This window comes from Mus musculus, chromosome 4 (genome assembly GCF_000001635.26).
Source record: "Mus musculus strain C57BL/6J chromosome 4, GRCm38.p6 C57BL/6J".
Taxonomy (NCBI): domain Eukaryota; kingdom Metazoa; phylum Chordata; class Mammalia; order Rodentia; family Muridae; genus Mus; species Mus musculus.
In genome coordinates this window covers 9,412,482-9,434,325 of record NC_000070.6, presented here as the reverse complement: position 1 = coordinate 9,434,325, position 21,844 = coordinate 9,412,482, and the positions used below count along the sequence as shown (strand labels likewise).

At 42.3% G+C, this 21,844-nt stretch overlaps 1 protein-coding gene and 1 non-coding gene across 7 annotated transcripts in view; one reads left to right on the top strand and one right to left on the bottom strand.

Annotated features, from left to right (window-relative positions):
• Nucleotides 1-21,844, bottom strand: part of Clvs1 (clavesin 1) — a 306,947-nt gene that overhangs the window by 17,366 nt on the left and 267,737 nt on the right. For all 6 annotated transcript variants that reach the window (XM_011250126.3, XM_006538321.4, XM_030253851.1 and 3 more), the window contains 2 exons: nucleotides 10,030-10,140; nucleotides 4,351-4,586 (listed from right to left, as the gene is read on the bottom strand). In XM_011250126.3, the coding sequence (XP_011248428.1) occupies nucleotides 4,351-4,586; nucleotides 10,030-10,140 (347 nt within the window). The remainder of the gene's footprint in view (nucleotides 1-4,350; nucleotides 4,587-10,029; nucleotides 10,141-21,844) is intronic.
• On the top strand, nucleotides 6,454-6,594 carry LOC115490056. The gene has a single exon (XR_003955490.1). It is a non-coding gene; the product is annotated as a small nucleolar RNA SNORA48 (small nucleolar RNA).

Here is a 21,844-nt window from a genome sequence, read left to right as displayed (position 1 = left end):
TCTGCTGCAGGGTCAACAGCTGCCTCAGGGTGGAGGAAAATTAGAAGAAAAACAAAACAATGAAACCCAAAAGCCATTTGTGATCTCTGGCATGGTGCAAGCTGCCAGCCCTGAAGGCCCCTTCTCAATATTGCCTGGAAGCCAAGCTCCTTTCTAGACTCCCTCCTCTGTATCAAGTGCCTGTCGTCAGATGGCTCCAGCTTTAGGGGACAGCTCAAATTCCCAAGCCCAAATGAAGCTAAGATAAAAAGTTAATGAAATTTATCAATAATCTCCTAATCAATACAAATATATGGACACATATTTGAATATGTGTATTGTGCCTGTATGTCTATATGCATGTATGTATGCATCTATGTATTATGTGTGCATTCATGTATGCATGTATTAAGTAGGCATGCATGTATGTATGCATGTATGTAAAACTCTCATAAAATGACTAGTCATTCACTAGCAGTTATTTCAAGACAGTGACCCTGTGGGTATGTTAGGCTTTTATCATATCCATAGCCATCTTAATTACTTAGCCAGTAAGAAAGGCTAGAATCAGAAAATAATAAATATTTTCCTAATGACTAGAAGAGAGGGCACAAAACCTGGACATGGATTTAAAAGTCATGCATTACTTCATGGGAAAGAAATTTCAGTCTTACACATCTAACTAAGCCTACATCAGGACAGTTGGTTTCCAGCCCCAAGCCCTCCCTCCTCCTGTCCAGCTAACAAAGACCCTTTGTCTGGGCATGATTTTCCCACACAAGTCAGGGCAGTGAGCTTGGGAATCTCACAGTTGTGTCAGACGTGGTGTCAAGAACGTGGGTTCTGTGTCAGCACTAAACTTCTCTTATTGCACTCCTGCAGTCACCGTAATGTGGCACGTTATGTCATTATATAAATTGAGGAACTTCTCTTCCTAATAAAGGCAGTTGAGATTTTGTCTCATTGACAACAAAAATAATCATTGCTGATTTAAAAAAAAAACTGTACAGATTTGGCCACAGGCTCTTCAGAGACACTGAAGTAATGAGTTAGGAAGGAAGAAATGGGCTATTTTGCACTTAATCTTTATGAAACAGGTAATGGACTGGGAGAGAGGAAGAGGGCTCCTAAGAAAATAATAATAATTAAAATACCCCAGAAATGATTAGCTGGGAGAGGGCTCGGTGGATAAAGTACTTGTCGTATAAGTTCTAATCCCTAGGACCCATCTAAAGCCAAATCTGGGAGCACGTAGCTGAGATTCCAATGTTCAAACATGGGAGGGAGAGATGGGCCAAGCCCAGGGGTCAGTTAGTCTGGCATACTCAGTAGTAAAAAGGTCATCACTCCAGAGCTCTGACATGGCCATGTATGAGAAAAAGAAGAAACCCCATCTTAAACAAAATACAAAGTAAGAACCAGCATTTTAGAGTGACCCTGACTTCCACACATGCCCTGTAGCAAATGTGTCACACACTCACATACACACTCGCTGTGGACACACACACACACACACACACATACACACATACACATACACACACACACACACAACACACACACACACATACACACACACATACACACACACAACACACACACACATATACACACATACACATACACACACACATACACACACATACACATACACACACATACACACACATACACATACACACACATACACACACATACACACACACACAACACACACACGCACACACACAACACACACACACATATACACACATACACATACACACACACATACACACACATACACATACACACACATACACACACACATACACATACACACACATACACACACATACACACATACATACACACACATACACATACACATACACACACACATACACACACACACATACACACACATACACATACACACACACACATACACACACACACACACACACACACACACACACACACACCACGCGCACACACACACACACACACACATGAAAAGTTCAGGAAATTCCAGAAAGTGTAAAGTACTGGAGCCGAGAATACCTCAAACTCTTACCTGATAGTCACTGGCTTAAACAAAACCCTGAAATGATCTGTTTAAAGAAAGTTCCATTAAAGTAGTAATTAATATCTTTTCTGATTAAAGGCAGAATCACAGTTACTAAGGAACAAGGAGGCAGCACCTGTTACAGCCATTCATTTGAGGAGAGAACCAGTTGTCCCTCATTTTACTGTTAACTATTCCATTGAGAAAGCAGTGGTCACCTCAGAACTCAGGGCCATATATGCTCAAAAGCCTCATTATAGAAAGTGATCAGGCCGCAAAAAACCACTTCACTCCAAATGGACTGGACGAATGCTGAGAACCATGAAGGAGCCGAAAACCTGTGCACACCCACTGGAGCTCACAGTACTCTTCCAAGGTCATCAATCCAGAACTCTGACTTGGCCATGCAGTAGGGGTGCGCTATTCCATCACTGCCTGTCTAAATCTGTTCACTGCAAAATGAAGCTTCCTGGAAACCAGGGCTTGAGTAAAAGATCCATCTAATAATAAGTGGGAGACCAGAGGAGTTTATATTGATGCTTTTCCTTAGGTCTGTTTACAATTTTTTTGCATTCTGAAAGTTCCAAGAGGTGCAGAGATACCATGAATGTCCAGTTTTGTTCCTGCATCAGTGAGGTGTCTGGGTCTGGGGAAAGTTGATTTTTAATCACTGTTGGTAAACTGCCTCTGAGGACACCCTTGAGCTGTATGGGTTGAAACCTAAAGAGGACAAGCATCTCTGGTCCAGCAATGGAAGGGATCTGAGGCTTCCCAGACAAACCTTCCTGGGAAATGGAAAGACAAGTAAGGACAAACACAGAGAAAATAATTGTTCAAAATAGAGAAACAAACAAACTGAACAACAGCCTAAATAAATACTCACTAACAAAGTAATGGCTGCAATGATCTGTCAGTGTTCTAGACTCCCAGGCCACATTAGGTAGATATGTAAACTATATCTGTAGGACACAGACAGATGCTGTCAAATCATCATCATGCTCTTCGTCTCTTGCTAAACTTCCAGACTGGAGTTCTCACACCAGCCCCTCTGGTTATGACTGCATTTGAAGATGAATTTTTTGAAGGAGTCATTGAGATAAAATGTGGTCAGAGTGGGCTCTAAGCCAACATTTCTGATGTTCTCGTAAGAAGAAATTAGGACTCAAACATAAGCAGGAGAAAGGTCTGCATGGCAGGAAGAGATGCTGAAAAGATGCTGCCTGTCCTGAGACCTTGATCTTAGCTCGCTCTGTCCCAGACCTGTGAGCAAAGATGTTTCTGATGTTTAAGGAGCCCAGACTGCCTTGGTTATTCATCATAGTAACCACAGACAATGAATCCTCACTATCAGATGTCAGAAAACTACTAGGTGTGAACATATAGTTCATATAATACATGAAAAATCAAGGGGAAGGGCCTTTGTCATAGGTGGAGAGAGATTGGACTTGGGACCGAGATGGTGACTAATGAGGATTTTAGCCTTAAAAACAAAGGGTTGTGAGTGTACCAAGATCATTTGTGTAGCAAATTTCAAAAGCCACGCTCAGTCTAGGCATGTAGGTTACTGTCTGAGCTAGCACAAACAAAGCTCTGACTCTTCCTCTGAAATGTCAAAAAAAAAAAATACAAGCAGTCAAGGAGAGGGTAAAAAAGAAGGGAGAGAGGAAAAACAGCATAAAAAGAGAGAAAGACCAAGAGCAATCTTCTCCCATGGCGTTGTCATGAGCACCCATGCAGCACACTTTACCAGTTGAGTTTAAACTTCTCTGGGGAGTTACTGGATACCCAAAACCCTCTGTACACTTTCAAGCTGCATGTCACAGCTGCATGTCACCCCCATCTTTGTAAGGTTCAGCTCCCTTTTAACAGAATTCCTGAGTCTCTACTCTCCAAGTGGAGCTCCAATATGACCCATTTTATAAGCATGCTCAAACTCATTCTTGGTGTAGTTTCTAGAGGGACACCACTGTGATCTTATTTATATTGATGACCCTAATGCCTTACGGTGCTGCAGCCAAAAAAAAAAAATGTCTTTGGTTTCAAAGAGATGAACAACAGGCATGTTCTCTCTACTGGGTTATTTTGTCATCAGTGTCTCTCAAAGGCCTAACATGTCATCTGTATCGTCACAGTTTAAGAGTCAGTTTGTAATCATGACATAAAGTTTGTCCCTTAAACTATGTAAAGGGGACATCAGCCAAGACCCATTTTCTGTAAACTCTAATTAAAATTACTTTATTCAGTTCTGTGCCCACAGAGTTTTCAACTCTTTAAGCCACAGTAAGATCTAACTAGAGGCTCTCATGCCTTCTGGCAGGCCTTACCTTTTCATGGGCTTGGGTGAGCACTCTCTCTCCAGGTTGGAACAGGTGTGTTTCACATGCATGGCATTGTAGGAAGTATGGGTATAGTCATTTTCATCGCTGTAGTCAGGGCCAAGTAATGTCCGGGCCCAAGTCCCCATGTCGTAAGGAGGAAGGGTTCCTCCAAATTCAGAGGGCAGGAACTCGGGGTGTATTAGCTGGTGAAGACTGTTTAAATTGTTTCCATGTAGGAAAATCTGGAAAGGAAAAAAATAACCAACACAGAAATTTAAAACATGACCAACTGTTTAATCTATTACACAATTTAGCAAAGACAAATTGGAAATGCCTCTGGTGGCCATGGTGTTCAAAGAGGCAATTATGTTGTGCCCATGGCTTAGTCATTATAAAAGGATATTTTATTGCTTAGAAAATGGGCTGCATTGATAGTCATTTTTTAAAATAAAATTTAAGAATAGATTTGACTTTGTTTGCCCACCATGCAGATTTGCACGTACAGTCATCCCCTACTTATTCCTACTAAAAATGGAACAGGGATACCAATTGCTTCAAAATGGTTTTGAGTACCCCCCCATCTCTCTGAGAACTCTGGTCCCATAACCTCTCTAGTTACAACCATCTTCTCAGGCCCAACCAAGAACAACCTCTCACTGAAAAGATTCTGAGCCTTTGTCCATTCTGCTTCTCCTGCCTAACTCAGTCCCAGACGTTGCCCTTGCTGACTCTGCATGCTGTCCCTACTGTGAACTCTATACCTGATGCTTCTAGGTCTGTCCCAACTCATTCCATTGGGTCTTCGGGAGAGTGAGATGATGCTGATATTTTACCCCTTAGTTACAGGATGGTGTGAGTGTATTAGGTAGATGCTCAATCAGTCCCTCCTCAATGTAGAACCATGCCCTGAGGATGTGTTGTAGGAAGTCCTTTGTAGCAGTTTTTCCTTCTCACCTACACAGAGCACTGATTTCCAAGCAACTTTGTGTTTTCTGAGCACACAGTGTATAATGATGCAAAGTGGCCAAAATGAGAAGGGGAAAAACTTCACTTTTCTGCTATTTTTAGATAAATCCACAAACCATATGTACTAAGTAGATCATTGTCACTGACTACAATTTAGAAATTGACCTTGAGAGTTGATTTAAACTACATCTATAATAATGTCGGTTATTATACACATTGCAGGCATAAAATAATTACATGCAATGCATAAGTTACACACAATTAACTATATGGAGTAAGTAAGTGGTACTCAAGTGGAACACCATCAATTACGCCTGGACACGCATGCCACAGCTGGCAATGATGAAATGTAAATATGAGTTTTAAAGTATCCATATTTGGATGTCAGCAACAAACTCCCACACTTTCTCCTGTGTTCACTGAACCTGTACTGTAAACACCACCATAAAGATAGAAGTGGGAAGAAGGTAAGTGTGGAACTTTTCTGGGCACTTCAGTGCCTGGGAAAGCAATGTGCACTTTTGACATTGCAGTTGGACATGGCTGAAAGTTAATAATAATAAAAAAGATTTGTTGTGAATCAGCTAAGATCTTCTGACTTCTATGAAACACACTCTAGAGTGGCTGCTGGAGTATCAGAAGCACACCAAGTCTTGCTCTGGTCTCTACTCTAAGCATCTCTAATCACACAGCCCACAGAACCAGGCCTTAAAGGACAGGATGTGCTGCTGAAGTTGACTCTGTTCTGGGAACCACCCTGATCCTGTAGTCCATTGGAGAGGAACACAGATGTAGGAGGCTAGACCCACTTGTCCTGGGTTAGGAGCTCCAGAAACCCCCTGCTCTGTTTCATTGGCTGTGTCTACTGTGGGAGGAATTCCCACCATCCCCTACTAGGTAGAAAATGTAAGCTCTGGGAAGTCTGAAGCCTTGTTGCAAACAATGTTGGGCATGTGGTTCCTGATGCTGCCCCGAGTAGACGATAGAATGTCTTGTAAGTCCCCTGCTTCTTGGTGCTGGAGATGTCCAGTTCTAAGTTCTGTCCTTGTTTGGGAACAGGAGCTTGTCCTTCTCCAATAGTCCACTATAATGTATAACTCTAAAAACCAAGGTGTATTCAAGGCTTAAGAATTAAGAATCCTCACCCCCTGGCAATGGGCAAAGGGATACCTTATTGGTGGTATTCTTATATCATACAGGGAGAGAGCTGAACACAGTCCCTTATTCGTCCTAGTTTTTTGTCTATTTTGGGAGTCAAAGCTGTTTTATGCCTAGGACTCATAAAAACCAAACCAAGGAAATCAAATCCAGGCAGCATAACATGAAGGAAGCAAGACAGACAGAAAACTACAGGCTGCCATGCTATCTTCAGACCTGCCCTCCAGTGCATGGCACAGGTGGGCTATAAACACCTGCTTGCTGACATGCCAGGCATCGTGGATGGAGGATGCCACCAGGGGCTTGCCCGCCATGGGGCCAGCATGTAGCTAGAGCCACCAAAGTGTGCAAGTATGTCATGGTCAGATGGGAGAGAAAGAGAAGCTTGAGCGTTATGGAGAGAGATGGAACTGGAGACTCCAGGGTGGAGAGGAGTAGCCTGTTGTGAGTGGCCAGCCCTGCCACCTGGGATCATGCTGAGGTCACTGCCCAAGCTATGGCTGAGGGTGATGTCTGAGTCTGTGGCTAGGCTATGCAATGACAGTAGTTGGTGTAGATGTCCAGGGCTTATATTACCACAGAGAACTTGAGAATGTCACTGGTCAGGCCAGCTGCTAAGGACTAGCTGGATATCCAGGAGCTTTGCAGAACTGGCACTGTCCCACACTGGATGCAATGCTCACTGCTAGCAGCACCCAGAAGGAAGGTGGAGCTGGCCCTAATGGCAGGGGTATGGTTTTGGGTGTAGGTGAGTCATCCCTGAAGGCATAAGTATAGTAGAGCTGACAGTGCCATTTATCTGCCACTGGGTAGCATAGGCACACAGGTGGCATATCCCCACCCCCTGTGCCTCACGACCTCTGGCAGCTGGGAAAGCTGGCCACACGATCATGAGCTCTGGAGAGCTAGCCCTGCTATAATACTTGGGAGAGCAGGCCTTGAACCTCCCCTGGACAGCACAGCAGAGCTGACCCTGGTGGTAGGGACACAGGTGAGCCAGTCCTGAGTGAGGACTTGGGTGGCACCTGGCTCTGCCGTTCCTCTCTGCTCAGAGGTGGTGGTAGTGGTGTGTGTGTGTGTGTGTGTGTGTGTGTGTGTGTGTGTGTGTGTGATGCCCTCATGCTTCATCCCTCATCACTTGCAGGTCCAGAGAGCTGGCCCTGGAGTCATGAGAGCAGGTAGTCTGCCCGTGTCTCTCATGAGCTGTAGCACACAGTAGAGCTGCCCCTGGTGAAGATGGCACAGGTGAGCCAGCCTTCAAGGTAAGAGCTGGAAAGATCAGGCCCCATCACTTGATTTTCATAAAGTGGCATGGGTGTGTGGGTGATGCTTTACTCCCTGTACTGGCTAGTTTTGTGTCAACTTGACACAGCTGGAGTTATCACAGAGAAAGGAGCTTCAGTTGAGGAAATGCCTCCATGAGATCCAACTGTAAGGCATTTTCTCAATTAGTGATCAAGGGGGAAAGGCCCCTTGTGGGTGGGACCATCTCAGGGCTGGTAGTCTTGGTTCTATAAGAGAGCAGGTTGAGCAAGCCAGGGGAGGCAAGCCAGTAAGGAATATCCCTCCATGGCCTCTGCATCAGCTCCTGCTTCCTGACCTGCTTGAGTTCCAGTCCTGACTTCCTTTGGTGATGAACAGCACTATGGGATTGTAAGCTGAATAAACCCTTTCCTCCCCAACTTGCTTCTTGGTCATGATGTTTGTGCAGGAATAGAAACCCTGACTAAGACACTCCCCTACCCCTTGCCACCTGTGATAATCAGAAGATCTGGATCCAAGGGAATGAGAGCAATAGAGCTGACCCTGCCTCCTGGTGATGGTAGCATTGGGTGGTCTAGCCAGAGCTGTGCAGCTCTGCTATCACCCAGGCCCAGGTCCGGGTCTCAGAGATGGTCCATCCCAAATCTATATTGCCTGTGAATGCTTGGGACTCATGACAGGGCCAGTCCTGCTGACTCAAAGCTGCAGGATCTCCATGACACAGGGCAACCACAGGAAAACTGGAAGGAGTCCCAATAAGGATCCAATTGGTGGCATCACAGAAGCCAGAGCTCTTGAACCAGAATAATGACTCATTGCAATGAACATTTGCAAATGAAGAGTCGTGGACAGAGGGATATACTGCAGGGCACATTATGACATGATATAGCTTCCACCATGGGATGATTTCTATGCTTTTTGTTTTTGTTGTTGTTTGTTTGATTGATTGATTGTGTGTGTTCATACAATTACATATCATCAGTCACATAACTATAGATATGATTAGGGTAATCATGCTGCTATGTATTCAGATATTAAATGGATGCACTGTGATCCTTAAACACATACAATATTCACTTGTCAAGTATGTTTTAGTAAAGCTGGTGGGGAAAAACGGTAAAGGGTAAAGAGCAGCAAAAGTCATCAAGTGTCCGAATGGCATTGTGAATGGCACGAATGGCATTGTGAAGATGTTTTTTATGCTGTCTCATTAAATTGCTCCAAAGAGTCTGTGGTATAGGGTTTAGTTTTCTCACATAACAAACAAAAAAAGTCAGATTCAGAGAGCTAATGGGCACGTATTTCTCAGCTGTAGAGCATGCCATGCTATCCCTGCTCTGATGAAAGACGCTGGCTTCTCAAATGCTGACTGATGTCATTATTACGTCAAGCTTTATTTTTAAGATTATTGCACTCAACAAACAATGTTTTCAACCTTACAGATGATGGATCTGACAATTACCATGGTCTATGAGAGAAAACAAAAACGTAAAGAACCACTTTTCGCGGTGCTGATACAGGGCGAAATGCTAACTGCTGACATAGTCCATGAGGAAGAAGTAGCAACTAGGTGAATGCTTATAATCCCAGAACTCCAGACACAGAGATGGGACGACTAAGAACTCAAGCCTAGGCGATAGAGAGATGGCTGAGCACATGAGAGTACTTGATGCTACTGCCAAAGACCCAGGTTCTACTGCCGGTACCCACATAGTAGCTCATAACTCTCTGTAACTCAGGTCTCATGGTATCTAATTCCTCTCTGGGCCATCATGTTCATTGTATGCTCGTGGCACATATGCATACATACATTCGGGCAAATCAATGATACATAAAATAAAAATAAATAAATCTTTAAAAAAATTTTGGGGCTAGCCTGCATTACATAATAAGACCTTCCCACTCCCTCCCCAAACAAACAACAAACAAACAAACAAACATATCCCACATAAGAAGCAAATCAAATAGGAGCCGGAAGTGGCTTCATAAACTATTTATATAGGCATTTACAGCAACATTGGTGTCTGGTATTTGTGTGCCTTCAAAGTTTCTTTTGCTTTGTCTGGTGCTCTGAAGAGAACCCATTCAACAGAATTATTGATTAAATACAAGTTATTTGCAAACTCCTGCTGAAGTACAAATGTTCAAAAGTTTCAAAACCATGGTAAAAGTTGCAAAACCATGGTAAAAGTAGGGGCTAAAAACGTGCACACACAGAACAGCACGATAATTGTCACAGACACTCCGGGGACCCTCTCTCCCCCACTTAGAAGTGAAAAGACACTTCTTTTTCATTACCCGTTTTCTTGTCTTGTCCTTAAGGAATGGCTTGATGAGTGTGTACAGGGCGTGGATGTACCAGGGCTGGTTGACAAAATGGACGCCTCCAAAGCGAGCAGGAAAGCTGTCCTAGGAAAGAAATACAAAGCGTGAGAAAGAAAGAAATACAAAGTGTCACTCTGGGTGACAGCTGCACCCAAGGGTCCTCTAGCAGAAGTCCCCACTTCCAGGGAAAGAAAGGGCTCAGATGCCCAGCTCTTGGCCTGGTTACCTTCTCCTGCCTTCCTCTATCATCCCTCCTCCTCCTCCACAGCCTAATGTGCACAGTGGCCAGGCTAGTCTTCCCAAAGGCCAGTGACTGACTTATCGAGGTGCACAGAAGTACGTGGAACCCAGACCATTAGAAGTCAGAATTTTTCATGGCATTGTATACCACGCTTCCATTCCTGATGGCTCTGAATCCAGCTCTCAGTTTCTGCTCTCCCTCCATTTTCTCTCAATAATATCGTGCCAATTTGACAATAGCCCAGAACTTGGACTTGCCAGGAGAGTGAGTAAGTTGCACAAGAAAGGGCTGCACAAGGACCCCAAAGAATCTAAGACTTGAGGTTCTCTCAGAGACCCTGGTCTGGCAACCTGGGCTGTTGGTTACTTTCTGGAGCTACCTGTCCACTCCACCCTGGATGCAGTCCCTCAGGAAAAGATAATGTTGTGTGAGGGCTGGTTGACCACCCTGACAGATGAAGAGCCCCTTCCTCTGCAGAGTTCGCAAATATCAGGCTGAAAAGGCATTTTTAAAACGGCTCTTAGTTTGGAATCCAGGCCAGAGCAGGAGCCTGTGACTCCTAAGCTAGTACGTCTCTCTGAGCTTTAGGGGTTCCCAGGGGGAGGGATCTTGGCGAAGGAGTCTTGAAGTGTGGTTTCAGCAGATTGGGTTTGTCTCGTCTGACGGGATTTAAAAGGGGAAACACCTAAGTGCTATTTGTGCTGCCATGCTTGCTGTCAGTGAGGTTTATTGCAACAAACATCCTGTAAAATGTTAGCAAGAGAAGAAGGGCAGCTAAGCACTCTCCGTGGGTGTATGAAATGCCGGGCCCGGCTCACTTTTAGTACAATAACAAACAGAGAGGGCTATTAACTTTTCCCAGACCTCTCCGTGTCTGCAGGATGCTTCTGCATCTGCCACAAGGTGACCTAGATTCAACGAAAGTACATGGAACTGAACTCAAAGGCTGACGTTTGAAAATCTTAAAAATAACGTTTACTTCTACCTAGACATTTTACAAAATAGGAAATAACGAAACATTTTGAGGGCTAAACTAGGGAAGTTCAGTTTATTTATTCACTTTCTTTAATCGTGATTTGTAAAAACCCAATGGAACCACCACTGAATAAAGGGATTGGATAAGTATTTGCCATGAGTGATTTTCTCCAAACATGGCATGGCCATTGCCCTCTTGAATTCTCCACAGATGTGATTACCAAAGGAGATCTTGTGTAGATTCATTTTTCTCCTGAGAAGTAGAGTGAGAGGGGCATAGGAAACTGTACTACAGGGAGGCCTGGCTGCCACTCAGTGCTCGTAAGGCTCAGTGAGGGTAGTTCCTTTCACTGTAGAACAGCCGATCGTCTCTCCTGCATGTGTGAGCATGTTCTCACGCACACTCGTCAAGCTAGACTTGGGTAAGATTGTTTCTTGGAAATGTCTGGGGAGAACGGACGCTTGTCTCACAGGAAGTTCATGAACAGTGGTTGGTGGTCTTACTCCACTTACTTTGATTTCAGAAAGATCCAAGCTGTGAATAAGGTGTGTGTGTATGGGAGTTGGGGTTTTGCTTGTACTAAGCTTTGAACACAGGACCTTGCTCAGGCTAGGCAAACTCTATGTGAACAAGCTACTCCCTCACCAATGCTGTCCTTTTATGTCTAGTCCAAGGCTTAGCAATGTTTTTGGTTCCTGAAAAACAAGAGACTGTCCCTCTAAGCTCTTCCTTTCTAAGAAGGGCTACACCCCAGGTTCCTTCTTTATGGTCCTTTTGATCTCCTCTTCAGAGACATAGCTTACATGGTGAATGTGAGTTGAGAGTGATAGAAAAAGAACGAGCATAGAGCATTTACTTATAAAAACCAAACTTTACTCTGTGTGTGTGTGTGTGTTTTTTTTTTTTTTACTGTAACTAATAAGAATATTTATATTTCTTCTGGTAGTCTTTTGAATTCTATATTTTTAAGTTACTAAAGTGGAAGAAAGTGCTAAAAAGTACTTGAGAGACAGTAGGAAAATCATAATGACAATATTAACTTTTCAAAATACCTCAAGACATTTAGTTTTTGCCTACAAAACCTCAATCATCAAAGACATCAAAAACCGGCCTCTGTCTATACCAAGGGAGGTTGAAAAGAAGTGTTCTCTCTCAGCTACTGTAAGTGCTAATGTGACTCAGAGTCATGTATGTGCCTGCGAGACGGTGCAGGCTTTTACTGCCCTCACACAAACCAGCTAGTGAAAACATGTAAACACAACCACACGGACCCAAGCCTTGAAATTTTGAGCTTGGGTTCAAGTAGAAATGGCCATTTTTCTTCAAGTCCCTCCCATAACGTTTAAATAGGAGGTCTTCCTGTTTGGTGACTGCCATATACAAATGTTTTCGGTAGAGACTGGCTGTGCGTTATCTGTAGGGTGAGGCACAGAAAGAGAATGTTAAAATAAAGACACCCATTGCTGCAGTTTGAATCTGAAATGTGTTCCATGGTCTCATGTTTTGACCCCCAACTCTCTCAGGTGACAGGGATGTTTTGGAGAGTTGTGGAACTGTGAATAGAATATTAGGGGAGGGCCTTAGAAGGATACAGACCAGCCTCACTTCTGTTTTGGAAGATGATATCTAAATCTGTCAATCTTTGGCTACCACGCTCCAGGCTGATCCAACCACTAAGCCTTGAGTGTTTTCTCTGAACCTGTTAGTGAAATTAATTCCTCCTTCCAATGATGTTCTGGCAAGATTTCTGTTGCAGCACTGTAATGACGAGGAAATGACAAATATGATGCTTTCAGTTAGCCCCTGCCTGTGTGGCCCTCTTGGCTGATCACATTAGCCAAGTGCACACTGAGGCATCTCCCACAATCCTCAGGGATTTCATGGAGGTGCATGCCTAGAACAGATCTCAAGTGGGTTAGCCTTGGTTCAATTAGTCCATTCATTGCCTATCATCATTTAGCATGTACTTCTGTGTGTCCATTATACCAAACACTGGGCTGCATTGTGCAAACTGTCCTTGCCTTAAAAGTGAGTTGCCAAAGTCTACTTGCCTCCTATAACTTCAGTATTACCTGTTTCCCTTACCACGTTAGCAAAGGCAGCCTAAACTGTCAGCCTAATGAAGCTAAAACTAAATAAAAAGCATTTGGGCATGGGGCATGCTGTAAAATTCCCAGAGATTCAGAACCTTCATCGCCATGGTCAGCAACTCCATCACCAATACCTAGGATGGAGGTGATGATAATCTTTATGGAGACCATCTGGAGAGTCAGGTCTTCCCCCAAACTTGCATCAAACATGATGGCTCCTTTTCCTTCCCCACTGGGAACTTCTATTTATATATTTATAAAATATTCCACCCAACAGGAGAATACATTTTCTTTACACATTTGCATAGGGAATACACCAAGAGAGAGCAACCCAGGCCAGAAAAAAAAATCTAAACTAAAGTCAAATAAATGTAGTCACAAAGCCATATTCAAAACTGAAAAGGGACTCAAACCAACAAAACAAAACAAATACAAAAACAAAAACAAACAAACAAAAAAAAAACCAGAAAAATCTCAAAGAATTGGAAAGAAAACCACAAGATTCTAAACAATGCATAGATAGATCAAAGGATGTCTCAGGGGACAAAAATTAAAAATATGTGTCACTGAATGAAAATGAAAACACAGCCCATCAAAATACACAGGATACAGCTAGCCTACTGTTCATGGGGAGATCTGCCAAACTGAACGTGTGTTGAACAAAAGAAGAGGGGCTTCAAATCAATAATGTGAAGCCTACTGGAGTTTGGAGACAAAAACAAAGCCACAGCCAGTAGCAGAAAGGAAACAACAAAAACAAGAACAGAAATCAATGGTGTTTAAAATGGAAAAATGGCCAAGAAAATCAATGAAACCAGGACTTGGTTCACTGAGAAGGTATATAAAACTATTCAGCCTTTTATCAGGACAGACAAAGAGGGATATAACAAAATACCAATGTCAGCAACAAAACTGTGTCTGACGCACAGCTTCAAAAGGAGAGTCAGGGGACAGAAATACAGTCCCACGTGGGGGTGTGGCAACTTAGAGGACAGGAATCACTCTTGAATTTCCAAATTGTCATAGCTCATCAGGAAACAGGTAATTCAAATAGCCCTCCAATTACTAAGGAAATTAAAATTGTCAAAAAATATTCTTTAGGCATCTATGGTCTCATTTTTTTAAAAATCCAATTCCATACCCTCTCTTTCAGAAAATAAAAGGGACATTCCCCATTCACTCATGAATATGATGTCAAGATTACACAAGATGATGCTAACAAATCAAACCACCATCCACTATTTAAACTATTCATCCTGAGTGCAAATGAAAAATTCTTCATAGTATATTGGTAAATGGGACTTAGCAATTTATGCAAAGAATTACATACATTATGACTAAATAGGATTTACTCTACCCTACAAGTCTGGCACAATTTCAAAATCAGTCGTAATTTTACTAACATCTTCTAGCTTTTATATCTGGTACTTTGACATATGGGGGTCTTCCTGTCCAGAGAGGGGATGTTGCAGTTAAGAGAAGGCAAATGAGGAACTTGGGAGCTGTCTTCTCACAGGTGCACGAGTCACTCCATCTCCCACATGTCTACTGACCTCTTTCTCAGGCCCTTCAACTCTGCTGCCGGTCTTTACACATAGCAGTCCAGGTTCAGAACCAAGACTACTGTACTGTATGGCACAGGGGAGTCTTTGAAACTATTCTAACTAACTAATCTTAAGCCACTTTAAGCTCCTTTCTCTTCCTTAATCATTCTTTACTATGAAAAATGCATCCCGTGCCTAAGCCTTCTGTCATTTTTTAGAAAAGTGTCTATGTTCAAGAGGTAGGACCAGATAAAGAGACTAGACTTGACTAGTAGACTTAACTCAAAAGCATGATCCATACAACATAGGAAACAGAGGACTAGAATATAGAATACACACACATTCTCACACACACACTCACTGAAACACATTAGTACTAGAAAAACACAAATATATAACCCAATTAGTACATGTATAAAAGACTTGAAGGAACACCCCACTAAAGAAAACATACAGATGTCAAATAAGCACAAGAGACATGTTCTACACCATTAATCATGAGCAAACTGCACCAGAGCACCACACTCCAAACCTGTCAGAATGGAGTTAAAACTAATGACCACTTTGTGGGCTGGCAAGCTGTCCCAGTGATGAGAAAGCTTGCTGCACAAGCATAAGAACTCATGTTCAAATGAGCGGCACCCACATAAAATGTCACATAGAGCTGTACTTGAGCCTGTAGACTTGGTAGTGTGGAGGGCAGAGACAGGAGAATTGCTGAGGTTTACTGGCCTGTGGTTCTGCTCAAAATAAAGAGCTTCAGATTCAGCGGGAGACCCTGCCTCAAGGAATAACATAGACTGTGACAGAACAAGGCATTTAATATCTTCTTCTAGCCTTTTCATGTAAGCAAGCAGTTATTCACAGATGTGTACACATATGCACACATATATCATACATACCGCAAACTACCACACCATATACATGTAAAGAATATATATATCATATATATACACATATATGATATATGTATCCAATTTTCAATGCTGATAAAGATCTAGAGGAATGAATTTAGTCACTTATTAATAGGGAATAGAAAAATTTGCCAATTTTCAGAGTCACTTGTTATATCACCAACCAAATATTTTATAATAATTTAGCCCAGAGAAACTAAGACTTATTTCCACAAAAAAACCCTGTTATGTGCCTAGAAGCCTTATTTGTGGTAGTCAGAGTGAACACAACCAACACAAATAAGTGACTAAATTATTGTGTCCATACCATGGGACACCAATCACCAACAAAAGGTAGAATTAGTACTATATGCAATAACCCAAGTTGCTCAGGTGTGTGTGTGTGTGTGTGTGTGTGTGTGTGTGTGTGCATGTGTGTGTTAAACATGGTGGTGTACATCTTTAATCCAAGCATTCAGGAGGCAAATATATGTAGGTCTCTGTGAGTTCAAGGCCAGCTTAATCTGCACAGTGTTCGCCTGAGTTATATAGTGAGACTCTTGTCTCAAAAAAAATATTCTCTGAAGTTATATACTGCAGGATTCTATTTTTGTGGTATTCTTGAAATGTAAAACTTAAGAGGTGGATAGAGGGCTGGGGGTAGTAGTGGCTTGGAAAAGGGAACTTGAATAGTCCTTATGGTAATGGGATGCTCTAATAATTTTAACCACAAAAGAAAGATGGTTGTTTCTGCCTGCATAGAATATGAACAATGAACAAAGTCCAAGTAAAGCCCTCATTCCAGGGTCTTCTATTTTCCCTGGGCATCATAGATGGAGTTCAGTGGCCCTTGCCCTCTCTTAGTGTGCCCACCATTTTTAATGGTCACACTGGCCATATTTTACTTCCACACTGGCATCGTTGTTCAAATGTCACTTTGCTGCCTTGCTGTGTGTTTGATCAAAACTTAGGGGCACCACAGTACAGGCCAAAGCATTTCGTTTCTCTTTCACCAATGATCAAATATTGTTGTTCCTTATGGCTGTGAGTTACCTTTCCTGCTGGACAGTGCAGCACTTACTGGAGCTGTTATAATATTTGTAAGGCCTGTAGGCTAAGGTACTTTACAACATGGTTCAACGACACATCTAAGGCCCAGAGTCCCTCAGCCTTGGGAAGCCTAGGGAGCTATACTCTCAGCTCTCAGCTGCTGGTCTCTTCCTCATGCTTTCAGAGCAACACTATTAACAGGACTACTAAAATTCAGAAAACTGACAGCTCACCTCATTGCTTAAGATGCCACTAAAATATAAATGTAAGACAGACAGGGATCCCACTGAAGTTCCCTTACTACGGTCTCCTTCCTTTTGTAGAAATTAGGCCCAAGTGTCTTCTGGGCCTAATCTTCATTCATGTAGTTGCACATATGGAGTTCTACAGGCACAGCAAGGACACAGCCTGCACTTAGATTTCATTTATTCCCCTCATGAATGCCCTACCAATGACATCTATTTCTCACTTGAAAGCAGGAGGAGAAAAACCTCTTTAGCAATGTAAATTGGCTTCATTGATGCAACGGAGCCTGTAAATATGCCATATTGCATGATGATGGATTTCTATCATGCCACATAGCAATCATTAGTGTAGAAATAACTATGCATGTGCTTGCAAAGAAATGAAGAACTCATGCAAAAACTGTGCATGAGAGTAGATCTGCATATCACTAATCAGTGTGAGAGAGCAGACAACCTGCTCACCAGGAAGAATGCTGGCAATGATGTATCTGACCACACAGTCTGGCTTGTCTCAGGTTCTTCTGGAGAGTAGTGCTAACCTCTAAGTAGCTGTATCAACTCAGTGTTGTCTTGGATTCCAAGGTGAACAGGCTATTTCTGTATACTGAGATCAGTATGTGTTACAGGTAGTTTCTTCTACGTCTGAATAAAAAATATCTCTCCCAATGAGCAAAACTTCCCTCTGCCAAACAAGTTAGGCCAGCTGATGAAGCTTAGGTTACAACTTAAACAACATACCCAGACCTTCATTTTTCAATTGCTTGTGGATCTCCAGTTTAGGAAGAAATGCTAAAGTCCCATACAAAGGCAAAAGTAGAAGGTGCAGGGTATACTAAAGACATCCCTTCAGTAAGACCACTGTCCAGGAAGAACCAACAGTGACAGTGCCTTCTGTAAAGGGAAGATATGGCCTCGGGCTCAGAGGCCATGCTTTTCAGGTGCTCTCAGTCAATAACTAAACATAAAGATAGGAGGATGTTCATGCCCTGCTATAGCCAAATTAAAAAAAAAAGCCTTATATAAATAACCCAGCCAGGCCAGGCATGGTGGTGCACACCTACAATCCAAGCATTTGGGAGACTGAAGCAGGAGGATTACATGGTCAGCCTGAGCTATAGAGAAAAATTTGGAATCCAAAATTTGAAACATTGTGATTGCAGTAACATGAAATTTCAAAGTTATTTCGATTTGCATTTTAATTGTTAAACATGATGAACATTTTTAATATATTTGATTGCAGTCAGTTCTGATACTTCTATTAGCTAGATTTCCATTACACATTAACTATGAGATCCATAGCCAATTTCTAAATGGCCCATTTGTTTTCTTGAATCTCTCTTAAGTTCTTTATGCATTATGGATATTAATTATGTTGGATGTATAGCTGTTAAAGGTCCTCTTGCATACAACAAATGGGTTTCCTTCTAGCTTGATTATTTCCCAGGCAGAACAGAAGCTTTTTAGTTGTGTGAGGTCCCAGTTGTCAGTTGCTGGCCTTTATTCCTAGACAAATGGGATCTTGTTCACAAAGTCCTTTCCTGCACCTTTATCTTGTAGGGCAATGACTGTTTTCTTAAAGCAGATTTAGTATCTCAGGATTGGAGTGAACAAGTTAGAGTTATTTTTTTGCAGGGTAATACCTATGGGTCTAATTTCATTCTTCACCATATGGACACCCAGTTTTCCCAACAAAATTTATTGAAGATGCTATCTTGTCTTTAAACTTTATGCTTTTGACTGCTTCCCCCAATATCGGGTGTTTGTAGTTACACATACTATTTGGTCCGTCAGTTCTGTTCAGGTTGTTTTTGTGTCAGTACCACACTGTTTTTATTACTACAGTTTTATAATATATCTTGAAATGTGAAATCGTAGTCCCTTCAGCATTCTTTTCTGATTCCATATTTAAAGATGTTTAATTTTTCTATTTCTGTGACAAATGTGCTGATTTTTATTGGGATTATTGTGAATCTGTACAATGCTTTTGGTGGAATGGTCACAGCTAGACTTATTGCAGTTAGGAAAAACTATACTAGTTTCGTGAAGTGGTAATAGTAGGCTCTCCCACAAGATTCATAATCCCACAAGCCCCAGACAGTTCCTTAGGCTTCCGTTCCTAGGCCTTAAGTCCAATTAGACAATGTTTAGTTTTTACCAATATATAATTTCTGCTATTACACAGTTAGGGACATTTTGTCATGCTGGTCCTTGTTGTAGTTTATGTGTATTATGGCTGGCTTCAGCTATTGATCGCTTCTCTCCACTGGCAGCAACCCTGTAGGTGCAACAACATTATGAACTAACCAGTACCCTGAGCTCTTGACTCTAGCTGCATATGTATCAAAAGATGGCCTAGTCGGCCATCACTGGAAAGAGAGGCCCATTGGACATGCAAACGTTATATGCCCCAGTACAGGGGAACACCAGGGCCAAAAAGTGGGAGTGGGTGGGGAGGGGAGTGGGGGGGAGGGTATGGGGGACTTTTGGGATAACATTGGAAATGTAATTGAGGAAAATACGTAATAAAAAAAAGAGACAAAAAAAAATAACACCTTCAAGTACTAGGAAAGTTACTCTTCAGGAAGGAGGATTTCAGATCAGAGCCAGCTCAAACTGCAAAGTCCTCTGTCTAAAATGCATGGTGTCTTCAGCAATAAAGGCTTACCTTCGCCTTCTGGGAGACAACAAAGGGCAATAGTGGTGACTTATATTGGTTTGGAGTCTCCTAGACTCCTCCAACCAACAACCTGGAAGAAGGATTCTCATGCCTAACACTGTGGCTTCTGCCAGATACTCTATGGTTCTTGTGAAAAGAATATAATCAGCCATTGAAAAAAATATGTATACACATCTATTTGCATATTTATTATTTAATCCCTCCTCCATGCCTCTCCTTCTATCTTTACCTCCTTCCTTCTTTTCAGTTAAGTTCCCACCCTTCTCCTATTTTCTCCTTATCACTGGTGTCCTGCTATTTCCTCTCCACCATTCATGCTATTCTCTTCTGCCCTCCACCATTATCCACCTCTCACTTTCTTGGTTTCTTTCATTACTCCAGGCTATGAACTACACTTGAAAATTTGGTGCTAAGAGCCACAGACAAGAGGGTATATATGGTGTTGTCCTTCAGGGTTGAGTCACTTCACCCAGTAGAGTTTCATCCACTTGCTGGCAGTAGTTATGATATCATGTTTCCCACCACATTTACATGATCCATTCATCTGTTGAAGGACCTTCAGGTTGTTTCCATTTCCTAGCTATTGTAAATAGGGCTGTAGTGAACATGGCTGAGGAAGTGTCTATGAAATAAAATGTCCAATCATTCAGGCCTATGCCAAGGAGTTGTATAGCTGGACCATAGAGTAGATTTATTCTTAGTTTTTGTTAATGATAGTTCTTAAACTCTTTAACCTCCCTTGTATCCCTGCAGTGGAAAAGAAAGGATACTGGGAAAAGTGAACCTGTTTAGAAAGGTTCTTTAGAGCAACTCCCATGTTTGCTGTCTGGAAATCAGCAGTTCAATTCACAAGTCAGCAGCAGCAGCTCAATCCACTCACAAACACTTCACAGATACATCAGCAGTCCAGTTCGACAGAGACAGGATAGCAATAGTCATGGATCAGCCGAGGTGGCACCTAGCAGAGACAGCCAGGCCGCAGCCTCAGCATGAGTCAGCATGAGGGATGCAGAGGAACGCCAGGAACGAGAGGTTATTAGCTCTGCCTCTCTCAGCAAAGTGAAGACCAGTGAAGACTCGAGACCAACAAGCATTGCACAGCTAGCTGTACCAGCAAGCCAAGCTCAGGCCCTGTCACAGTCCATTGAGTCCTTTTTATATACCAGCAAACATCATGTGTCCTTCTTTTGCCTCAGCACATATGACTGACTCAGAAGGCATCGCCCTGCCAATCAGCCGAGTTCGCAGAAGTGGTAAGAAACTGCCACACAGTACCAGAAGTTTTTTAGTGCTTTTCTCTCTATGGAGTCCCAACAAACACAGCTCAACTACGCACTGTAAGGTGGACTGATACACGTGAGTCATTAGCAACAACTCATTCATCATGTGTCCTTTCATGTGCTTGTTTTAGCAGAACATCCTTTCACATGTGTTCACTTCAGGAAAACACTCCTTCATGTTTGCCCCAGAAAAACACCACCCAACACAACTGACTTTCCAAAGAATCCTTAGTTTCCAGTTCAGTTGTCCGAATTGATTTTTAGAGTGGCTGCAGTCACACAAACAGTGAATGAGGGCTCCACATCCAGCACTTTTGTCACTTGTTTTGTTGGTCTTAGCCCTTCTGAGTGGGGTAAGGCCCGGGGATCTTTACGGAAGAAGGCCTGAAAGATTGTGGGAGTCAGGGGAGAGGAAATCCTGCTGTATTTGCTGTATTATGCCTGCTAGAATGGCAGGGAAGCAACTCCTGTGATACCTCATCAGTATGAGTGAGTAAATTATACCTGAACAATGATAGCACCAATGGGCATGCTAACACGGAAGAGGGAAATCTCATGAGTCCCTACACCTATACAAAGAATACAGGTACATAATTACACCAAGAAAGGAATGTGCCCCTAATTTGTTATCCAGTAACAAGTAGTCAGCCTTAAAATCACACACACACACACACACACAAACACACACACACAAAGATAATAGTAATATATAATATAATAATATTCAATATTAACATGTTAATATTATATATTAATATGGAATATATATTACATAATATATTAATATATAAT